General features: G+C 45.4%; 3 protein-coding genes across 4 annotated transcripts; 2 read left to right on the top strand and 1 right to left on the bottom strand.

Moving 5' to 3' along the window:
* The first annotated feature begins 538 nt into the window (after positions 1 to 538).
* On the top strand, positions 539 to 4,457 carry LOC130196947 (coiled-coil domain-containing protein 42 homolog). Its single transcript, XM_056419390.1, has 5 exons — positions 539 to 604; positions 869 to 1,001; positions 2,217 to 2,610; positions 3,607 to 4,095; positions 4,175 to 4,457. Exons 3-5 carry the CDS (start codon positions 2,347 to 2,349, stop codon positions 4,220 to 4,222), a joined length of 801 nt encoding a protein of 266 aa, XP_056275365.1. The 5' UTR covers positions 539 to 604; positions 869 to 1,001; positions 2,217 to 2,346; the 3' UTR covers positions 4,223 to 4,457.
* Positions 4,458 to 5,376: 919 nt separating this feature from the next.
* On the bottom strand, positions 5,377 to 9,046 carry iqcd (IQ motif containing D). Its single transcript, XM_056417908.1, has 5 exons — positions 8,964 to 9,046; positions 6,763 to 7,396; positions 6,387 to 6,590; positions 6,216 to 6,287; positions 5,377 to 5,682 (listed from the first exon to the last, which is right to left on the bottom strand). The coding sequence occupies exons 2-5, from the start codon at positions 7,390 to 7,392 to the stop codon at positions 5,383 to 5,385; spliced, it is 1,206 nt and encodes a 401-aa protein (XP_056273883.1). The 5' UTR covers positions 7,393 to 7,396; positions 8,964 to 9,046; the 3' UTR covers positions 5,377 to 5,382.
* On the top strand, positions 8,682 to 22,436 carry tpcn1 (two pore segment channel 1). 2 transcript variants are annotated; one of them, XM_056417899.1, is made up of 26 exons: positions 8,682 to 9,145; positions 12,797 to 12,933; positions 13,973 to 14,149; positions 14,224 to 14,337; positions 14,872 to 15,002; positions 15,100 to 15,188; positions 15,332 to 15,366; positions 15,778 to 15,836; positions 15,975 to 16,074; positions 16,205 to 16,321; positions 16,424 to 16,548; positions 16,628 to 16,676; positions 16,771 to 16,834; positions 16,920 to 16,964; positions 17,449 to 17,505; positions 17,593 to 17,646; positions 17,773 to 17,845; positions 18,863 to 18,970; positions 19,052 to 19,213; positions 19,354 to 19,469; positions 20,626 to 20,672; positions 20,742 to 20,810; positions 20,890 to 20,986; positions 21,126 to 21,268; positions 21,357 to 21,437; positions 21,526 to 22,436. In XM_056417899.1, the coding sequence occupies exons 1-26, from the start codon at positions 9,058 to 9,060 to the stop codon at positions 21,670 to 21,672; spliced, it is 2,484 nt and encodes an 827-aa protein (XP_056273874.1). In that variant the 5' UTR covers positions 8,682 to 9,057; the 3' UTR covers positions 21,673 to 22,436. The 2 variants fall into 2 exon arrangements, with proteins under 2 accessions (XP_056273874.1, XP_056273876.1); XM_056417901.1 differs by lacking the exon at positions 8,682 to 9,145 and adding an exon at positions 12,633 to 12,706.
* Positions 22,437 to 22,505: the final 69 nt, after the last annotated feature.

Genomic DNA, 22,505 nt, shown 5'->3' with positions numbered 1-22,505 from the left:
ATACAAGTGTGATTCAAATGATCAGGTTTTTTAGTCAGCAAAACATGAATTCCAACTTTTTACAAATCTGCATTATTGTGTAGTTATTTCGATCTTTTTATACGTTTATTGCAATTAAATCACTGCAAAAGTTTGTTTTGTTCAAAGCGCTGCAGTGAACACACCTCGAGGAACCAGACGGCTCTGAGCTTCCTGTGGTGGGACTTCGAGCACAAAGCAGTGGATTGTGGGTAATCCTTCCGTGTGGTCGATGGCGGGAACGACGGCTCAGTTGATAGGTTTCCATGGAGATAAGTCACGCCTCTTTTCAGGCGCGTCAAACATGGAAGAACACAAATTTACCGCGGGTCACGTGGACGCAGCATAATAAAGTTAGGCGTAAAAAAAATATATAGTAAAAAACAATTTTTTTACTTTATACTGAAAGGCCAGATTGTGCTTCTCAACGTTTCTGGTTTGCGTTGCCATGGCAACGAAAGGGGGCTCTCCAGAGTTTGAGAACGTTCAACAAAGACAAGATGGACGGAAATGACCAGTCGGGAAATCCTCCGAGACAACCGCGAGTCGGCCTCCCGAGCTGCCGGGGCGTCGGAGGGGAGGCGCGGTGAGTCCACGAGCAGCGCCGGCCTTCAGTCAGGGGGCGGCGGTTCAACCCCCGCCCTCGTGCATGTGCCCTTGAGCAAGACACTGAGTTAGCCCTGGATTGCTCCCTGTAGCTGTGTGAACGGTGTGTGAATGTCATGTGATTGCAAGTCGCTTTGGATAAAAGCATCAACTACATTACATGTGACGTAATGTAATCTGTAATCTGTAATGTAATGAGCGTTCGGCGTTCATAACTTCCCTCTCCGCTCGTGCGTGTGAACAGGAGCTTGCTCGCGAGTGCGCGCGCCGTGACGGCAGCAGGTGCCTTGCTCGACGGCAGCGTGGCCCTGTTTGATCTGCAGAAGAAACGCCGGGAGGAGGAGGAGCTGGAGGCGGAGATCCAGGAGCAGCGCCAGGTACCGAGCGGCTGGTAGTTCAACTCCTGAGAGAAAGCTCCTCACTTTAAGACAGGTCCTCACCTGTCGTCATATAGAGGACCCCCCCCCCTTTCTAAAACTGATATATAGACTATGTTCCACTTTTACTGACTTCACTTATTATGTTGACCAAATTCAGCTCGTCAAAGGAACGTCACCAAATATTAATTGTTTCAGAAATTAATCTTTGAAATGCTAGTTTATTTGTACATTTCCACAAACAATTCAATTCAGTTTATTTTTATAGCCCATTTCCACAAATTACAAATGTGTCTCAGAGTGCTTTACAATCTGTACACATAGACATCCCTGACCTTTGACCTTTGACCTCACATGGGATCAGGAACAACTCCCAAACAACCCTTCAGGGTAAAAGGTCAGAACCCTTGAGGAGAGAACAGAGGAGGATCCCTCTCCAGGATGGACAGGTGTCATAGATGTCATGTGACCAGAAGGAATCATTACACACACATTAAAACACAGGAACAACACAATGAAGATGACAGAGTGGATGAAGAGTTGGTAGTCGGCATGGACCACCATCCAGACCTCCACGGTCCATCAGATGGAGGTGGAGAGGAGGAGTGGGCGGAGAATTCTAAGTTGTGGGATTTCGTCATCATGTCATCATTGTTTTGATGTATTGCATCAGACACGTGATGCAGCAGCTACGCCCTGAAACACAACAATGGCGTCTGTGAACAGGAGGAACAACTTTAGCAAATGGCTCAATGAGCTGGAAACTAGTGAAACTGTTTTGAGGCCAGGGCTCTATTGAATCATGCATGATGCTCATGGTTTTAAAGTGTTTGTCCTTGAGGGTCTGAGGTCTGTATGTGAGCTACTCTACATGTTTATCATTCACTTATTAATGAGCTGAGATTGAACTTCTGAAAAGAAAGTAAACACACCCTTGCAGAAATGTATGCCATATGCATCTATAGCTAAAATGAAGAAGAAGAAGAAATGGAAACGCCTAAGAGGCCCCAATGAAGCGCATGGGTAAATGCCCAGCAGTTACAAAGGGCTAATGTTACTTAACTTTCTGTCTCATTAATGCAGAATTCTACATTGTTAGAAGTAACATTCAATTTCAATTTACATTCAATTTTCATTCAAAGTACCTTTAACTGAGTCGGCATGCTTCGTAACGTATTCCTAAGTCAGTGTTCCTGCTGTGTGTGTTTCATGTAGAGGTTGCAGAGTTTGCAGCAGCGTATCGACGAGTTGAAGGTGAAGAAGGAGGCAGCGAAGGATTTATACATGAACTTGAATATGTTCCTGAAGGTAAGTGGAGGACCGTTTCACACACGCCTCCTTCATAATGTGCGTATTGTTATTGGATTTCAGTGTCATGGCTGTACCTGCACAGAAACGCCCGACTGAGTCCCTGCAGGAAGGAAACCCGGATCAAGCTGCTCAGAAAGCAGAGAAGGAGAGGAGCGAGGAGCTCCGCCTGGAGGCGGCGCTGCAGAGGCTGAAGCTGCTGCATGCCGGGCTGATGGAGAGGGAGCAGCAGCAGCGGCGCTGGATCACCAGGAACGGCGTGTATCGGGAGCTGCTGGTGCGGACGGTCAGGATGACGAAGGTACTGCAGGGACTCTCTTACATCACATCACATTTATGAAATGTCCCCACTTTGGGACGAATAAAGGAATATCATATCATATATCATTTAGCAGACGCTTTTATCCAAAGAGACTTACAACAAGTGAATCAACCAAGAGAACTAACTAAGAACAACAAGAATACAGGAAGTAACATTTCTTCAAGATAGTGGAACTACCAAAGTACCATCAGTAAGTGCCACCGAAGTGCTAATCTGTGTTACAGATGTTACATGCAACTAAATCTAAATGAATGCATCGTACATTAATAGTCTATCGTCAACAGATCTCTTTACTTAAACAGAAGCCCCGATCATTTGAGCATTGCACCACTAAGTGACACGTCGTGCTTTAAAACGGTAAATCAGACGGATGCAGCTAACTGTGTCGCGTTTTACATTTAGTAAGAATATAGTGTAAAGTCGCGGTGGACATGACATCCTGATGGGCCTCGTCTCTCGGTGAAGGCCTGAACAGTCGGCATAGAGACGTCTCTATGGCATTGACCTCTGACCCGGTCTCTTTACAGATAAATGTCTTCATTCAGAAAAGTGCATTTTAAGGTGTTTGCGGATGGACTTCTTTTGATTAGATAATGATGATGTGTTTTTTTTTTGTTACACCTTTTTTTAATATATGATTTATTTGTAGAAATTACAAAACAAGACTTAATGTACAGTAGACATCACACATAAGGAGTGAAAGGATGACATCACACAGCCACATGGTGAGGATACACATTACAGCCCCCCCCCCCCCTCCCTTTCCCAAAACAAATATACAACAAGGCATCTGATACACAAACAGAAGAGAGAATTCTAAAAGCAACAAAAACCCAACATCAACAACTGGCTGTGAAATGCTTCGTGACAGATAATATTGTCGAAGCGCTTATTCTCACTATCCCACCTTCTCTAACCTTCAACTCTCTCACTCACGTTTTTGCTTCACCTTTCATGAACGTTTGTGTTTTCCAGTTTGAGGATGTGCAGAGGCTCACCGGTCATATAGAGAGTCTCCTCCACTTTCAAGACGATTTCTATAAGAGAGAAACCCAGGCGCATGGGCAGGTGGAGCAGCTGAAGGAATCCCTGCTCACGCTGGAGGACAATCACAGTCTGCTGCAGCTGCAGAGCAACCACCAGCTGTCCCAGCTCCAGAGCGGGATAGAGAAGACGCGCTCTGAAGCTCTGTCATGGGTATCTGACATCACCGTCATCACAAGTCTGGCATCAGAGCCGAATCAAATGTTTCCTGAACACACAGCAACCATCCTGTGTGAAATGCAGCTGTTCATGTGTTCACAGGAGAGGCAATGGAACCACATTCAGGAAACGGCAGCAAAGAAAACACTCTTGCTGGGACGGATTAAGATGGCGACCTATAACCTCTATGAAACGACAGATGCCATGGTAGAAGGAGAACACACGTTGAATATGAATGACACGGAGAAACAGCTGGAGAAGGTTTGCACCTGGCAGAGCAGAGATGACCAACAGCAACGACGGAAAACAAACAACTCACCGATTTCTGTTTCCTCTTTAGGTCCAGATGTTCATCCAGGACTACGAGGGCCTCGTCAAATATCAATAAACTCCCTCTCAGAAACACGATGGACTGGGAAAAGATTTGTCAAAGCCCAAAAAACACATTGCAACTCGACATCGCAAGATGCTTCAATTTAGGCTTGAACATCCGTTTATAATGCTGTAAGGCTGAATTCACTGAACTAGCATTGAATATTTTCTTAGTTGTTCTAATGTAAAACTAAACGTGAACTTGAAGACAATTAACTTCAATAAACGTAAGACCCTGAAGCTATCGACAATCTTTTGTTCATTTGGTTCATTCCTCAGCTCCTCTTGTTCACGTGACAGATGAATGATGAATGTAACGTAGACGAACATGCTGTCCTCTACTGCCACCCTGTGGCCGTAGAGAACATCGCAACTGGTGCACCCAAGCCATTAGTCCCTGTTTATTCTAACTCAGCGGTCTCAAGCCACCGGGCCGTGGACCGGTACCGGTCCCTGGTCCTTTGGTACCGGGATGCACAGAAAGAATGAATGAAAATGATTAATTATCAAGGTCTGAAATATGTTTGATTTTTGATAAATGACCGGATACACCCGCCTGTGCGTATCCCACTTGGCACACGTCAAGACGCTGTTCTCAGTCACGTGATAAGTTTCCCCCAAAATTAAAAGCTAGAACAAAATAGGAAAGAAAAAATGTCGAAGAAGAAGAAGAAGAAGAAGCTGCATTTCAAAGACAGGAGTCCTCCGGTTCACCTCACAGGTGCTTCGGCTCAGTAAGGAGATGACTCGGCGTCATGGTGAATTATCTTTGATCAAAACAGGAACAATCCAAATGCCCGAATATTTCTGTTGGTGTCCAATAGAAAAAGAATAATAGAAAGTTTCATTATAGCCTACAACTGTTTTAACATTTAGGATTAGTTTGACAATGTCAAAGTTTATAATGAGTTATTTCAAAAAAGTAGTAAATACTAGTTTCAAACATGAAGTACTTTATTAAAAACATTACAGGAATAACACATGTAACATGGACTATAATGTGTGTGTTTTTGGTAAATGATGATTAATGTTCGACTGTGTGTGTGTGTGTGTGTGTGTGTGTGTGTGTGTGTGTGTGTGTGTGTGTGTGTGTGTGTGTGTGTGTGTGTGTGTGTGTGTGTGTGTGTGTGTGTGTGTGTGTGTGTGTGTGTGTGTGTGTCGCACAGGAGACACAGGTCAAATGTTCCTGGTCTTTCTTCCTTTTTTGGCCTTCTCGCCTTTTTTGGCCTTCTTGCTTTTGGCCTTGTTCCTTAAGGCCTTGCGAGTGCTGAAGCCTCTCCACCAGGCCTGGGCTAAAATAGCAGCTTTGGTCTTTAACTCCGTCTCCTTCATCTCCTCCCTTCTCTTCTCCTCTGCTAGCCGACGCTTCTCGTGGATCTGCTTGCACTCCACCTCCAGGGAAGAAAAGGGTTTCTCCAGCTTCCTCAGCTCCTCCTCCTCCCTTTTATAATCCTCTCTTTTCAGCTCCAGGTTCGACTGAGACCGGCGACGGTGGCAGTTATGGAGTCGAGGCACAAAAGGATGAGCGAGTGAGAAACATTGGGGGATAGAATATAAAAAAAATATTTGAACATATAGACTTATAGGCCTACTGGGTCGTCATATAGTGACATCCTATAAATGCTCTAAAGCCTTGCTGTAGTCATCTGATAGACTGGAGGCATCTGTCCTGGATTATGAAACAGAGACAGTCTGAAGGTGATGTGTGAAATGACTGATGTCAATAAAACAACTGAGCTAGAAAACACATTTATTAAATTTACACTTGATCAACAGGAAATAAATTGGCAACTTTTTTGACAATAAATTAATCGTTACAGTTGTTTAACAAAGTAAAACCTTTCAAACATCAGCTTCTCTAATGTGAACATTGTCTGAGTTTTAAATTATATTTTAGAGCAGGATGATACATGAACTCATCGTGTGAAGAAGCATGTACACACACATCACCGGACACAGGACGTGTGCAGAGAACACACACTTCATTATTTGTTTCTGGGAGTTTGTACCTGAGTTTGTTCCATTTTATCGTCAAAGGTTTGAAGCAAGTATTCAATTTCTGTTTCCACCTTTTCATTTTTCTACCAAGAAAAGAAAAAAAGCAGTAACAGTGACATGGATTTGAATGAAAATGAAACCTGAGTTATTGTGACATGTTGATGAAATGAGACTAACCTTACCTCTTGGATTTCTCTCTCCGCCTGCCTGTTCTTCAGCATCAGATTGTGAAGCTGAGTGTTCAGCTGATGGACCCCTTGTTGTACACCTGAACGCCTCATCTTGGACGACTTGATGTGTGACTGGCTCAGTGACACCTCCGCCTCTTGACTGTTCCCTGTCAGAGAACGCTGCGACTGTTTTATTTGATCATTAACCTGAGAAATCTGTGATACAAACAGAAAGATAAAGGCGGGACGATAGAGGAAAGGTCAAGAGGAGAACATATGATGTCTTGAAAAATAACAACGTCTTTGTTTTTGCTTATAAAGCAAGATATACATGTAGTCGACTCGACTCTTGTAAGTGAGCGTCAACTTCCAATTTGGTAAACGTCACCTTTGCATCTATTTCGATCATGGCTGTGGCGACTGCTTCCTCTGCTGCTAGTTTCTCCAGGTGGTCGGTGGAGAACGAGGGGTGCACCTGCTTGTGGGGAACATGGAGCTCCTCATCCCGACTGGTCAGCAACCTTTCTGCTACCTGGCTGTGAAACTTCTGAAGTCCTTTAATTAGCATGGACTCACTTTCCCCGACTTGCATACCGAGCTCAGCCCTCAAAGCACACCAGACGTCTGCGTGGGCTCGGGCCACTCGGAGCAGATCCCTGACGGAGGTCTTGATGTCCTTCTCAAGCCGAGCCCTCGCTTTCCCAACGTCTGCCTCTCGTTCCCCATCGGACATCTGCTCGAGACCTTCGAGTGTCTTCATTCTTCCATCCAGTATTTGATGCTCTTTAATTGCCTGACTCAATTCCTCATTCACAACACTGGGCACACTGTTCAACCGGAGGACAGCAGGCAGAGCCGCTGCAGTCTCAACGTGACGGATGCAGTTTTCCAAAACTCTCGAGGTGCGTCGAGCCTCGTGAGAGAGCGGCGTCTCCTCGGACACCTCGTGTCTCTTTTGAGAGGATTCTGACGCAGGCGTCGTCTTCGTCAGCACTGTGGCCTCCTTTGCAGACATCATGTCACTGGATGGTAGGAAAACAGTTAAACATTTATTTTTTAAATACGGTTGTAATAATAATAATAATACATTCATTTTATAAGGCGCCTTTCAAGGCACTCAAGGTCGCCATACAACATATTTAAAAATGGACACAATTTGTACAATTTCTACAGGTCATATTTTTAACTATAGTAGTCAAGGGGTTAAACTGTCCATCATTGTTTGCACGCCACATTTTGGAAAGTGCCGTAAATCAAACAAAGTGAATTATACTTGGATGGGTGACAACATCATTAAAAATGGGAGATTAAAGAAATAGTTTACGATTTTTTTTTTAAGTATTAAGAGTAATATAATAAAATAAAGTCAGGGTTTGAATGTAGAATTTGAGAGTATGTGTAGTTGTTGTAGAGAGACATGTTTCCAGGGTGAAGGTTAATAAATGCAAAAGGTAGCTTCATAATATGCTTTTGGTACAGTAACAAATGGGTTTGGGTCAAATGCAGAGAAGAATCTCCCCACTGTGGGATCAATAAACGTGTGCATTAAATTAAAAGGAACTAGTGTAGGGACTTTAAATATCTGGGCCAGTGCTGCCCCAAACTTTTTCCAAGTGTGCCCACTTAACGAGCTGATGTTCATACATTCAATTCAATTCAGTTTATTTTCAGTTCAGTTTATTTGTAGAGCCCATTTTCACACATTGCAAATTTGTCTCAAAGTGCTTTACAATCTATACATGTAGACATCCCTGACCTTTGACCTCACATCGGATCAGGAACAACTCCCAAACAACCCCATGAGGCCTAAAGAAGTACCTCAGCCCATTACATACATAGCGAAGATATACGGGAGAAGTTTGAACGAACAAACTCGTCATATAACGGTTTAAATGTAGTCAAAAGCTATTTGTGACATACTTTAGCTTGCGTTTACCTAGATGTAAGTTATATAACGTTAATCAGCGGCGTAGCTACCTGTCGAGTCGGAAGTGTTTCTGTCCGCCGCAAGAAGAACATATGTTTACTTGTTCTGTTGCTAGGATACCACGACCGCGGATGAGGGTACCACGTCAGTGGCACACAATTCAGATAGCTTACGATGTAAGAACGGATGCAAATATGAGCGGTTTTTTTGAATAGTTGAATTAATGAATACACGTATTCGTCAATTAATGTGAGAGGCGTTTTACAACATTATCTGAGATCGATTGACTTTTATTTTGAAAATCTGTCAAAGTTCGCTTATCCTGCCATAAATGGCTTCAGTGTCGTGAATGTTTGTTGATCCAGCCATAGCCAGTGTCTGTCGAGCTGTTGTAGTGCATTCAGTAGGTGTCCGTTATTGTTGGATTCGGAACGAAGAACCGATATATAACGCGTGTATATTTAGTAAACTGTTATCGGAACGCGCGTAGTTTCTCAGCAGAAAGCTGTGTGCGCGCGGCGATGCGATGATGGACACACACCGGCGGCTCGTCAGCCTGAGCGACACCGAGCCGGTGGACCCGGCTGGTGGCGAGCGGACTCAGACCGGCAGACCGGGTCTGCTCCACGGGGCTTGAGGACTGATAGTTCATCGTTCGTTACCCGCAGCTCAGCGAGCACCGCCTCCGCTCCGCGGGTTGACCAGCGGGTTGTTGTTCCGTCGGATCGCCTCTCTGAACACGGACCTCCCGCTGCGATGGAGTCTGACGACGACGTGCCTCTCATCCTCACCTGGGACGAGGCCAGCAGCGGGCTGCTCAGCGAGGAGGCCGAGCGGGGGGGAAGTAAGTCCTTCCGGTCGCTCTCAGCCACGGGAGAGCTCTGCTCTGTGTTCATGGCCCTTTGATGCGCGACATGAACCGCGCTGCAGTGTCTCCAGCCTCACGAGGGTCACCATGAGGAGATACTGACCTCCTGTCACCTTCACATGCACTAACATCTTTTACCCGCGGGTTCAAGTTGACCGCAGCAGTTTAAACCTCCAGAAAATGATTCGTATTAATATTGGTTCCCAAGTTAAAGTGTCAGGTACTTTATGTTTGTTTGTTGATACCTAAACAGCCTTTAAAATAAATAAACAAGTTGATATTTACCTTCGCATTGAAAATGCCGGAAGGTTATGTTTTGATCGCCGTGTATTTATTTATTTATTTATTTGTATGCGTGTTATTCGCAAAACTCAAAAAGTATTGAACCGAATCGCATGAAATTTGGTGGGATGATTGTTTATTATCCGGGGACCAGTTGATTAGATTTTGGGATCGATCGGGTCAAAGGTCATGAACAGGTCAAAATCTTATGCAGAACTCAAAAAGTATTGAACAGAATCGCATGAAATTTGGTGGGATGATTGTTTATTATCCGGGGACCAGTTGATTAGATTTTGGGATCGATCAGGTCAAAGGTCAAAAGTCATGTACAGGTCAAAATCTTTCGCAGAACTCAAAAAGTATTGAACCGAATCGCATGAAATTTGGTGGGATGATTGTTTATTATCCGGGGACCAGTTGATTAGATTTTGGGATCGATCGGGTCAAAGGTCAAAGGTCATGAACAGATCAAAATCTTTCGTAGAACTCAAAGTATTGAACCGAATCGCATGAAATTTGGTGGGATGATTGTTTATTATCCGGGGACCAGTTGATTAGATTTTGGGATCGATCGGGTCAAAGGTCATGAACAGGTCAAAATCTTATGCAGAACTCAAAAAGTATTGAACAGAATCGCATGAAATTTGGTGGGATGATTGTTTATTATCCGGGGACCAGTTGATTAGATTTTGGGATCGATCGGGTCAAAGGTCAAAAGTCATGAACAGGTCAAAATCTTTCGCAGAACTCAAAAAGTATTGAACCGAATTGCATGAAATTTGGTGGGATGATTGTTTATTATCCGGGGACCAGTTGATTAGATTTTGGGATCGATCGGGTCAAAGGTCAAAGGTCATGAACAGATCAAAATCTTTCGTAGAACTCAAAGTATTGAACAGAATCGCATGAAATTTGGTGGGATGATTGTTTATTATCCGGGGACCAGTTGACTAGATTTTGGGATCGATCGGGTCAAAGGTCAAGGTCAAAGGTCATGAACAGGTCAAAATGTTCTTGAATCGCATGAAATTTGGTGGGATGATTGGTTATTATCCGGGGACCATTTGATTAGATTTTGGGATCAATCGGGTCAAAGGTCAAGGTCATGGAAAGGTCAAACTCTTTTTTTACCATAGCACGATACATTTTTGTCCAATTGGCATGCAACTAATGCCAAAATGTTCATAATTCAATGCCCAATCTTGTGATATGCGAAGGTATGCGCTCTACCGAGTGCCCATTCTAGTTCTTATATGTTTTACACAGTGAAAAACAGCCTGGGGTCAAATTGAGCCCAAAGAACACCGATGCGTACGAGTTGTGTTCAGGACAGTGAAAACATATCATGTGAATTTAATGTTTTCCCAGTTGTCCCCAATAAATAAGGAAAATTCATGAAATATGAAGCCAAAAAAATGATGTCAATCATTTATTGAGAGACGCTAAACATTGAATGGGGTCAAATTGACCCCAAAGGTCATAGGAGGGTTAAATGTTATAGATATTACAGAAGATGTAGTTTGAGGTACTTTTGCATTGTGTTTCATTAATAAACCATCATTCTCATAGAGGGGGACAACATCAAAGCAAACTATAGCCTCCAAATGACACTTTAGAATCAACCCCAACTACCACCTCAGCAGCCGTGTGGAGGCCGGTTGGTTCTTCTGCACCAGGGATCCATTCTGTTTTTATAGAACTTGATAGTGTTTTTTTATTGAGTGTTTAATTTTTTTTAACTATTACATAACAATAGTGTGTGTGTCTGCAGCCTGTGTGTCAGTGTGTCGATGTTCGTGAGCGTACTGGATAATGTTCTCTGGCTCTCGAGATGAACAGGAAGAGGAGAGTAGTTTTTTCCCCTGTGGATATTTGGGAATGGTGGCCAGAGAGGAAGCATCCCACTGTTCCTGCTCTCTGCTGTGGGAGCGTTCTGGAGAGGGAGCTGGACCCTGGGAAAGAATCGTATCACTTCAGCGACAACGCCTTCACTCGGGTAGGCGTGTGGAGTCGGCTGGTCGGGACCCTTCAGATCACCGCTGCACAGGATGGTTTTGGTCCTGGGAGAACCGTCATGGCTGCTGAGCCCGTTTGTGTTTCTGTGAGCCGTGTTTTGGACCCGGAGCTCCCAACGCGTTGTTGTTCTCGAGCCGGTGAGGGGTGGGGTGTCACATGACGGCTGCGGGGTGTCCTCTCGTCAGGATGACAGCCATGCCACCGCTGCCGTCAAGGTGGACGGGATCTACCTGACCTCTCCGCCACGTTGTGTTCCAAGGGGTCGGCTGGAAGCAGGAAGAACACATCGACTTGAACAGGACGAAATGATGCAGCTGCTAATAGACACATAGTGTGTTTACTTATTCATGACATATTTATATTTGAGAGATCCTGCTCGAAGTTGTAATTCAAGGTTATTATGTAATCCTGATTTCATCTTTTCAGTTTCACTTTTGAACTCATTTTGCAGACGGTTCTTTATTTTTAAACCTACACAATGTGTGTAATTTAAAAGAAATGTGTTACCTAATTCTGGATTAGGTTTTACGATATACCGCTTTCTGGATGTTCTTAGCCATCTAGATGTCTTCCCGTCTTTTGAAGTTAGTCACTCCAGGATTAATTCCTCCTGTGGTTGATCTTTTGTCTGCTTCCTGTCTGCAGGAGGAAGTGGACGTAACGGACGATGTGATATCAGTGCAAACGCAGCGTTTTGTTCGTGGCTACCCTGGATTCAAAGTTCAAACTGTGGCTAAGGCAGCAGACGAATGCGAGCGCGTCACAGTATCTCTCTCGTCTAGGAGACTTTAAGAAATGCTCTTTTCCAAAAGAAGAAACCAACTGTCGAAGAAGTACTGAGCTTCATAAGCATTGTCAGTTGTTTATTTAAACGGCGTTCCGGCTCCAGTGTTGATCTCACAGCCTGACCGACATGTTTCTGAATCTGTAAAGACTCTCTGGACTGAGTCTCTGGAGTTTGCTTCAAGCCGAGTGGAATGTTTGGCCATCTGTATCTGCAGATGTGTGTCTGTGTTGGAGCAAGAGCAGGGCACTGTGGATGACACACACACACACACACACACTTGTGCAGTGGACTTCAAAGGCAATGACTCATTCACACAGCTGGTGCACAGAGACAAATCCAAACTGATGAATGGAGCGTGCATGCGGACCGGCAGCTGGTTCCCATGAGGATCAGACCCACAGCAGTCCAGTAGTGGTCTCTTCCTTCGGCTCAGTTAGAACTAGACGGCGTTGGTAGGTGTGTGTGTGTGGAAAGTACAAATAAAATGTGTTGTTCTTCTCCAAAATGTGTCAGCACATTGAAACGGTGGTGTTATCTTCCAGATGGCGGAGCAGGGAACTATGACATCGTGAGCGACGCTGTGGTCGCCCCGCCCGGGCCACAGAACCACAGAGCCCAACATGTGTCCTTACACCAGAGCTGGGAGATGAACTACCAGGAAGCAGCCATCTACCTGCAGGTATTTACAGCTCAGTTACTGCGTGTACAGGGCAGCTGAATGGTCATATCATTTTTACTACACACTGTATAACCTGTAGATGGTTAAACTTTGTGGTCTTTTGTCATGATCAGCTGCTCAAAGTTATGCATCAATTAGGAAACATCAAAATACAAAAGAAAGTATGGAGCCACAAGTATTGTGCTTATTTTTAATACAAAAACAGGCCTTTTTATTATATTTTGTAAAAGTTCATATGTGCCGTTTGTTGTTTGTATTTTTATTTATTTTTTATTCAGTGTTTTTGGCAAAGCATAAAACTGAAATGTTTGTGGAGGCAAACAAACAAAACAGACTCATTTATAAAGAGTTCTCTCTCGCACTATTGGTAGAAAATGTGCAGGATACCTTCAGGAAAAGGTCAAACTTCTTGAATAGATATTATTGACCTCACTTTGGGTTTGTACACAGACATTGTAGAACACAGGTGTCAAACACAAGGCCCGCGGGCCGAATCTGGCCCGCCACGTCATTTCATGTGGCCCCCGACGGCTTGAAAGACAGACGATCCCCTTTTCTTCAAGAAATGTATGAAACATATCCCGTGCTTTTATTTTGAAGGTTTCAAATTAAATGGTTAAATGTTATAATATTAGTGACATTTTTTAATGGACAATATTTCTACACTAAAATAATCAATCATTAAATGCAAAGAGAGTTATTTAACAATATGTTGGGGAGTAGTTTATACGTTTGTATAGTTCTGTTTCAACCGGCCCTTTAAGAGGCGGCCATGACGTGGATGTGGCCCGCAGTGAAAATGAGTTTGACCCCCTCTTGTAGAACATGGTTGTGTATATGAGGTCACTGTTCGGCAGCTTCCCACCACATAGCTCTTTTCTTTTCATCATACCGGTATGTCATCATTTAATTGATGACTATCCCGCTCCACAGTGGGAGGAGATTACTTAAATACTACTTACATTTCAGAATCGCTAAGTAAACTGAAAAAGGGGTACATTGTGTGATTTTAAATGGATTATTTAAACGTCACAAACAGGAGGGAGAGAACAATGATAAGTTCTGTACCCATCCTCGAAACCCGAGGGCGCTGGCCGCGTACCTGTTCGCCCACAACCACCTGTTCTACATGATGGAGCTGCTGACGGGGCTGCTGCTGATGATGCTGTCGCTGTGTGAAGCTCCGGCTGTGCCCTCGCTGCGCCTGGACGTCTACGTGAGTAGACACACAAACACCGGCTCGCACGCACACTTCTCTGGGAACGTACCGTGTGTTGGATTCCTCCGCAGGTCCACGCCACTCTGGAGCTGCTTGCTCTGGTCATGGTGGCGTTTGAGCTCTGCATGAAACTCCGCTGGTTAGGCTTCCACACCTTCATACGACACAGGAGGACCATGGTGAAGGTAACTGATCCACGATGGCTACTTTCTAAAATCCGACAGACTTCGTACTTTGCACAGGCGGTCTGTGCGGGGAGGAGCACGAGGTCATGCGGGTGCATATTTTCTGTGAGATAGTCATTTCGATTTGAGCATGCCAGAGTTTCGGGCTCTTTTTCACGTGATAGCCCGACCCCACCCGGTTCTAACCATGTGTTTGCGGTCACTCTGCCCCCCCCCCGGAATCGTCCCGTTACTGGCGTTTAAAAGCCGCTCAGTGTCGCCCCTAGTGGCCGAGATGTATAACGCTGTAACTCCTTCAGGAAACGTCCGACAGACTCCAGACTTTGCACAGGCGGTCTGTGCGGGGAGGAGCACGAGGTCATGCGGGTGGATATTTTCTGTGAGATGGTCACTTGCCCCTTCAGGAGGCCGGATGCTCTCACAGGGTCCAGTCCGCTGAGGGAAGGAAGTCCGCCTGCTGTGTGCAGGCTGCACTTCCTTGGATTCAGCATCCGTTGCTGCACATTGTTCATGCTGTGGCTTCTCCTTGTTCAGACGTGTGTGTTGCTGCTGCAGTTCGTGGAGGCCATCGTGGTTCTGGTCAGACAGACGTCGCACCTGAGAGTGACCAGAGCTCTCAGACCCATTTTCCTGGTGGACTGTAGATACTGTGGTGCTGTGCGCAGGTACAAAATGACTAAAACAAACACACACACACACAACCGGGTCAACGTTTTAATGTTAAACGCATCATCCTGAATGAGGTTTCTCTCATCCAATCAGAAACTTGCGTCAGATCTTCCAATCCCTTCCACCTTTTATTGACATCCTCCTACTGCTACTGTTCTTCATGGTTATATTTGCCATCTTGGGTAAGAACACTTATTATTCTCAAGTATATTAAAGGCTGTTGAATCTTTTCTGCCCCTATTTTGGGTTAAAATTATAAAATAGTGCTGTTTTTAGAAGGATTGGGGTTCCCTGTACAATACGTGTGCTTGTTGTCTCGTCCCAGGTTTCTGCCTCTTCTCTCCAAACACTGCTGACCCGGTACGTTGACTCTAGTGCCTGGCATTAGTTTGTGTGAGCTTCTAAAGATGGGGAAGAGCTAACCGCTCTACATCCAGACTGTTGCTGTCCTGCTCCTCAGTGGTGGAACGAGCTCCCCGCTGACATCAGGACAGCAGGAAGTCTCTACAGCTTCCGCCGGAAACTAAAAACACATCTTTTGCGACTATATCTGGATTAAAACACAGATTAGCACTTCAGTGGCACTTAAATAGCTCTTTTTATGGTACTTTTGTATTTTGACAATGTTGAGGAAATGTTACTTTCTGTATTCTTGTTGTTCTGAGTTGACTGTAAGTCTCTGTGGATTAAAGCGTCTGCTAGATGACATGTGATGTGAAGAGTTTAGTCGGTCGCGGTCGGACTGTGTGACGCCGTCTCCTCTCCCCACAGTACTTCAGCACCCTGGAGAACAGCCTGGTCAGCCTGTTTGTCCTGGTCACCACGGCTAAGTGAGCACCTCGGTTCAGAGTCCCGCTCGGTGTTCAGGCCTTCCTGAGCAGCTCTCCTCATGGATGCAGGCCGGTGCGTTTGGGCCGATACTTTCCCTCTCGTGACTCGTGTCTGTCGCGCTTCCCTCTTTCTTGTAGTTTCCCTGATGTGATGATGCCGGCGTACTCAAAGAACCGCTGGTCCTGTGTGTTCTTCATCGTTTACCTCTCCATAGAGCTCTACTTCATCATGAACCTGGTAAGAATAGGGTTAGGGTTCGGCTTGTTTTCACCACTTCTACGATTCACTCCTATTGAACTCGACGTGGCATCCAGTGAGCCCTTGTTATGCGATCGCTCGTCAGCTTCACGACTCTGTCCCCCTCCAGCTCCTGGCGGTGGTGTTCGACACGTTTAATGGTGTTGAGAAGATGAAGTTTAAATCTCTTTTACTTCACAAACGCTCCGCCATTGACCACGCCTTCCAGCTGCTCGTGAGCCGGCAGGTAAGACTCCCTGTTCCATGCATTGTGATGCACGTCGGTCCCCATTAATCATTTCATATGGAGTGCCGTGTTTAATCTGGGTTGATGCCGTTTTCTTATCAGAGGCCGATGGGCGTGTCGCTGAAACAGTTTGATGGTCTGATGCGATTTTACAGACCCCGAATGTCTGCAAGAGACCGCTTCCTCACGTACAAAGCTCTCAACCCCTCAGGGGCCCCGATGCTCAGGTACCCGCCCGACTCGCCTTTCTGTGGATATCTTCTGCTTCTCATTGCATTGTTACATGTTCTGTTTGCTCTGCTGCAGTCTGCAGGACTTTTACAAGTTCTTTGAGGTCACTGGCCTTAAATGGAAGGTACGTAGCCCGACTGTATATTTGTACTGAGCAGTTATCATGTACTCTATATGTGTCCTTTAGTGCACTGACTGTGTGTGTGTGTGTGGTTTAGGCACGACGCAGTGGAGAACATTGGTTCGATGACCTTCCTCACACGACCTTCCTCATTTTCAAAGGCACGTTCTGTTTTTCTTGTGTTCTTTGGACCAAACGTCTGTTTCTTGAATCCGTATCTCAGCGCTTTCCTTTCTCCTTTAACAGGCATCAACCTGCTGGTGAAGTCGAAGGCCTTCCAGTATGGGATGTGTGAGTGTGATCCTCTACGGTCTCCTCAGACACACAGAGCCAACCTGTATTTATTTGTGTATTTTATTTTATTCAGTCAATCAAATCAAATACAAGACAATATTATTCTATATAATATACAAAACAGAAAGACTGAAAAGGTATAGGTAGAAGCAAAACATGCTTATATATTCCTATCCTAAATTAATATCAAATAAATCAAAAAATGTATATAAAATAAAGAAAAAATAACAGAAAAGAAAAACAATATATACATAAATATATACATACACATACAAACATACATAAATATGTATACATATATACACATACACACATACAGACATACATATATATATATCACATTTATAACTCAAGAATTGTTTTATAAATAATTCCCTTGAAAACCCAAAAGGAGTTCATCATTCTTACATCCATCTCAACGTTATTCCATCGTTGGACGTCTCTCATTGTAAACCTCGTGGACCTTCTCTCTTGGCTGCAGGTGTGGTGGTGGCCGTGAACGGCGTGTGGATTCTGGTGGAGACGTACACACTCAGCAGTAAGATGCTTCCCGTTGGCGTTACGGCATGTGATGGAAGGAAAGTGTGTTTCACTCCAGACCTCTCACCTCTCGGTCCTCGTGCAGGTGGGTTCTCCTGGTCCAGATTCGTACCCTGGAGTTACATTGTGTTCCTGACCAGTGAGTGGGCTGCGTGCCGTCTCCCTCTCTCATAAAACAAATCATTGTACTCTGTAAAACGAGTCATAAAGTTGTTGTCGTGCACTTTTACCAATATTAACTCTGCCTCTGTCCTTCTACTTTTAGTTTACGGAGTAGAGGTGTTATTGAAAATAAGTGGTTTGGGTCCGATGGCTTATTTCAGCTCCGGGTGGAATCTGTGAGTAATAACTTTGACACTGGGTTGATTGACTGACATGTTGAATGAGTACTGAAACCAGAACGTCAGGCGGACACGAGGCTGCGTGTATCCATAGAGTTCCAGTCCTGCCTGTGGATTCAGTACTCGAACCCTAAAGCCAGGGTTGGTAATCTTCTTAAAACACATTCATGATCATTTTCTTCTTGTTGCATCCGATTCATGCCAGTGAATGCTCTGCATTCCAGTCTCTGTGGATGCTGCACGACCGGACCGCCCGTCATATCTTTGCATTAGTGATGATTGAATGGGTTTATTACAGTCCGACTAGCTTGCTCGTTCCCCCGCTGACCCCCCGCCTGCACCTCTTTTCCCCGTTCCCTGATTGCTCCTCATGGGAGTCTTTCACAAGCTGCTATCCCAACAGCTGTGAGTGCTAACAAGAGCCAAGTTTCTTGTTGACGTTCATAATAATCATTCACAATAATAATAATCATCGTTTTGGGTGAGGAGGGAGGTCGTTGTTGCCGACTAGATTTAACAGGGTTCGTACGGTCGTGGAAAACCTGGGAATGTCATGGAATTTTAAAATGGTCGTTTCCAGGCCTGGAAAAGTCATGAAAAAACTTAAATCATAAAAGTTTTGGAAAAGTCATGGACATGTGTTATAATCACATGTTCATTTACGCCGAGTTTGAAATAATTAATATGTTTTTTAAAGAAAGACGCTCTAAATATAAGCCGGTGTGCCTCTCGATACGCAACGTGTTCTACATGTTTCATGTTTATACCCAGAGTTCAGTTTGGTCCTGGACATGTGGTTTAAAGTCCTGTAGATCCATCGGTCCACATGTGTCAGAACCCTGCTTTAGTAACTTTTGCAGCAGGTGCAACACTGGGCTGTTTTTGTCTCTTCAAGATTACCAACCCGAGCTTTAATGTGGCCATTTTGTTAAAACTACAACTCCAATACATGAGAAGGAGGCCCAGAGCCCGGCTCCGTTGGGGTAACGGTCCCTCTGCTCGTCGTCTGTCCAGCTTTGATTTCTCGGTGACGGTGTCCGCCTTCCTCGGCCTGCTCGCGCTCGCCTTCGACATGGAGCCGTTTTACTTCATCGTAGTTCTCCGACCACTTCAGCTCCTCCGGTACACTTTTATTTCTCACTCCTTCAGAATATAATGTTCATGTTAGCTCGTGTTAACATCGTGATGTCTTGTCCTCCACAGGTTGTTTAAGATAAAGCAGAGATATCGTGATGTGCTGGACACCATGTTTGAGCTCTTCCCCAGGATGGCAAGTCTGGGCTTGACCTTAATCATCTTCTACTACTCTTTTTCAATTGTTGGGATGGAGTTTTTTGCAGATGTGGTTTTTCCCAACTGCTGCAAGTGAGTCAATCAATTATTATTATCGTGTTGTATTTTCTCTATTGGCTGATTGACAAGTATTGGCATTAAATCTGGTCTTCTGAAAGTTCCTCCACCATGATCGATGATGTTCTCTTCACTCGATTGCTTTTCCTTCTCAGCACCAGCACAGTGGCAGATTCATACAGACAGATAAACGTCACCATTGGCAACAAAACCGTGTTGGAAGAAGGCTACTATTACCTCAATAACTTCAACAACATTCTCAGCAGCTTTGGTAATTCCTCAAATATTTTCTTTTTAAAATACGACTGGAAATATGTGTTATTGTTATTTTGTCAACCTTTTCCATCAAAAGACCAAAACCAAATACGTGTTGGTCGGTATCTCAGCAGATCCACCTTCCTGAGCTTGTTTGTGGTTCTCAGGAGCCCAAGTGTTCTTACCGAAGGTCTCAGATATAAAGTTACAAGTTATCAAAAGCCTGAATACTACAACACTCATGACCAGCCTCAGTGGCGCTGGTGTTGTTGTCGTCTTGGTCGTCGTTGTGAGTCGTGTTTGGTGGTGAGGACACTTTACAGTTTTGAAGGTCAACATTAAAGTTAGTTGAAAGATGTGGTCAGAGCACAGCCTGCTATACGAGGACATTTCTTATTAAGATACTATTGTCGTGGCCATTTGTCCTTAGAAATCAAATAAAACTAAACATCAAGTGTCCACTGACGCTCCGTGGGGGTTTCAGAGTTGACGCAAACAAAAAGCAAGTAAAGTCCATTTGGGTCTGTTGGTTCTGATCATTTATTTTCCAAACAAACTAAACGCTGACACTTCCTCTCTTTGCTGATGCTGGTAAAAAAACATCCCAGGTGATGCTGGTCCTGTACCCACCTCTACATGTAACCACAGGTGCCCAGTGTTACCCAATCAGTGAACCTAAAGCTAAATATATTCAACTAAACTACAACTATCATGAGAAACAACTAACATATCAAAATATAACCTACATAAGCAATAAATAATCAATATTACTTTACAATAAAACCTCAAAACAAATGTCAAAATAAATAGCTCCAACAACTATACTCTGACTTTTCATGACATGGCATAGTAAGTACGACTTTATTCACATTAAACAAAGATTTTATTCGACATCCTATATTTTGACCTTTTTGTGACTATTTTTCGATGAAGTATTCCTTAACTTCTGACGGCGTGCGGTCCATGGAGTGGTTGTGAGTCGTTGGGGCAGAATGTGTCCTGGAGACGCACCGCTGCACCTTCCATAGACTGCCACACATGACCAGAGATCCACTCAACAGCGTTGTTGGTTTGAAATAAAGACGTTTATTTGTTCGGCAAATGTACACATCGATAGAATTAGTCACTGTTATCCAAATTGTGCGTTAACTTCTTTTCCTTCTTACCCCCAGTGACTCTGTTTGAACTGACGGTGGTCAATAACTGGTACATTACCATGGTGAGAGCACGTTGTCTGGTCCAGCCATCAGTGGCGTGTTGCTGTGTTTCTGACGCTGTGTTCCTCCAGGAAGGAGTCACGTCCATGACGACCCACTGGAGCCGGCTCTACTTCATGACCTTCTACATCGTGACCATGGTGAGGCCTGTGCGTCAGCAGGGATGTGTGTCACACTGCAGTGTGCCTTTCTGATTCTCTGTGTGTGTGTTCTCTCCAGGTGGTCATGACCATCATCGTGGCGTTCATTCTGGATGCTTTTGTGTTCCGCATGAACTACAGCCGCAAGAACCGGGAACCAGTGGAAAACCCAGAGGGTGAGTTTGAGTGTGTGTGTGTGCATACATTTACAGAGTGTTGTGCTCTTTCGAACAAAACCCTTGTTCATGTATTCCTGAATCTTTAGTATTTCTTGGCCACATTGTCCGTTGTGTGTGTGTGTGCGCTCTCCTCCAGATGAGAACGGGGTCGTGTTTGAGGTGGAGGTGAGTCGGGACGAGGCCCTGGTCACTCTGGAGCTGTACAAGCAGACCTGCCCAGGCCTGTCTTCCCTCAGCTCTTTGCAGGGAGTCCTCCACACGATGGAGCGGGGGGGCGGGGTAAGACCGCCCACACGCTGCACTCTCAGATCGCCGCTGTTCACGGGAACCCTCACTCAGCCGCTCCTCTGTGCTCCGCTGTGTACAGCACACGTCTCTGGTGTACTTCGGTCGGCGGTCTCGGACGAAGAGTGACCTCAGCATGAAAATGTACGAGGAGGAGATTCAGGTAAGAACCGGAGGAGGTGATTCTGAATACCTGGTCGGTGGTCGGTCGGCGGCGACCTCTTCCTCACCTCCTCCACGTCTCGTTTCAGCTCGAGTGGTACACGCAGTATTCAAGGGAAAACCTGCCTGAGCAAGACCACGCCCTGGAGCTGGATCTGGACGGTCCGGTCTCCGACCCGTCTTCCTTCCCAGAGCCTCGGCTCGACTCGCAGACCGGACCTCACGGCGTCAACTAATGCACACGGAGCACGCAGCCCACCAGCCTCTCTGGGCTTTACATGCAGATGAACCCCATTCCTCCAGGTCCCACTTCCCCACGCTCCAAGTTACCAATGTGGAAGACTCGTCCGGGAGAGCGTGAGGCGATGGCGAGGCGGTGGCGAGGCGGTGGAGAGGCGGTGGCGAGGCGGTGGAGAGGCGGTGGAGAGGCGGTGGAGAGGCGGTGGCGAGGCGGTGGAGAGGCGGTGGAGAGGCGATGGAGAGGCGGTGGAGAGGCGATGGAGAGGCGGTGGAGAGGCGGTGGAGAGGCGGTGGAGAGGCGGTGGCGAGGCGGTGGAGAGGCGGTGGAGAGGCGGTGGCGAGGCGATGGCGAGGCGGTGGAGAGGCGATGGAGAGGCGATGGCGGTGGAGAGGCGATGGAGAGGCGGTGGCTCGGCGGTGGCTCCTCCTGGAGCCTTCCCTTCCCGACCAGGACAGCAGCACACGTCTGCAGCTCGACCAGCGACGTGTGCGTGCGCGCGCTGCTGTCGACCTCCTGTAAAACGTGTCGTACTTTAACCCGATGCCCTGATTGGACCATCGGATTAATATGAACAGACACCACTTCTAAGTTATCTATAACCAAAATGCTAAACTCTTGCACTCTTTTTAGCTCAACCCGACAAAACTATTAGTGCATCTCCGAGCTAAAGACTCAAAGTATTTCACTTTTGTATAACTTCCTATTGTGTATGTATTTCCGGTGAGTTAAGGGATTTTAATAAACTTTTTGAATTGTCAAGTCGGGTCCCCAGACTGTTTCCTGTGAGGGCCACATAACGGTCCCCTTCTCCGATGGGGTCAGAGGTCA

This window comes from Pseudoliparis swirei, chromosome 7, assembly GCF_029220125.1.
Source record: "Pseudoliparis swirei isolate HS2019 ecotype Mariana Trench chromosome 7, NWPU_hadal_v1, whole genome shotgun sequence".
NCBI classification, from domain to species: domain Eukaryota; kingdom Metazoa; phylum Chordata; class Actinopteri; order Perciformes; family Liparidae; genus Pseudoliparis; species Pseudoliparis swirei.
Note: the sequence above shows the minus strand (reverse complement) of the source record. Positions and strands in the feature narration are given on the sequence as shown.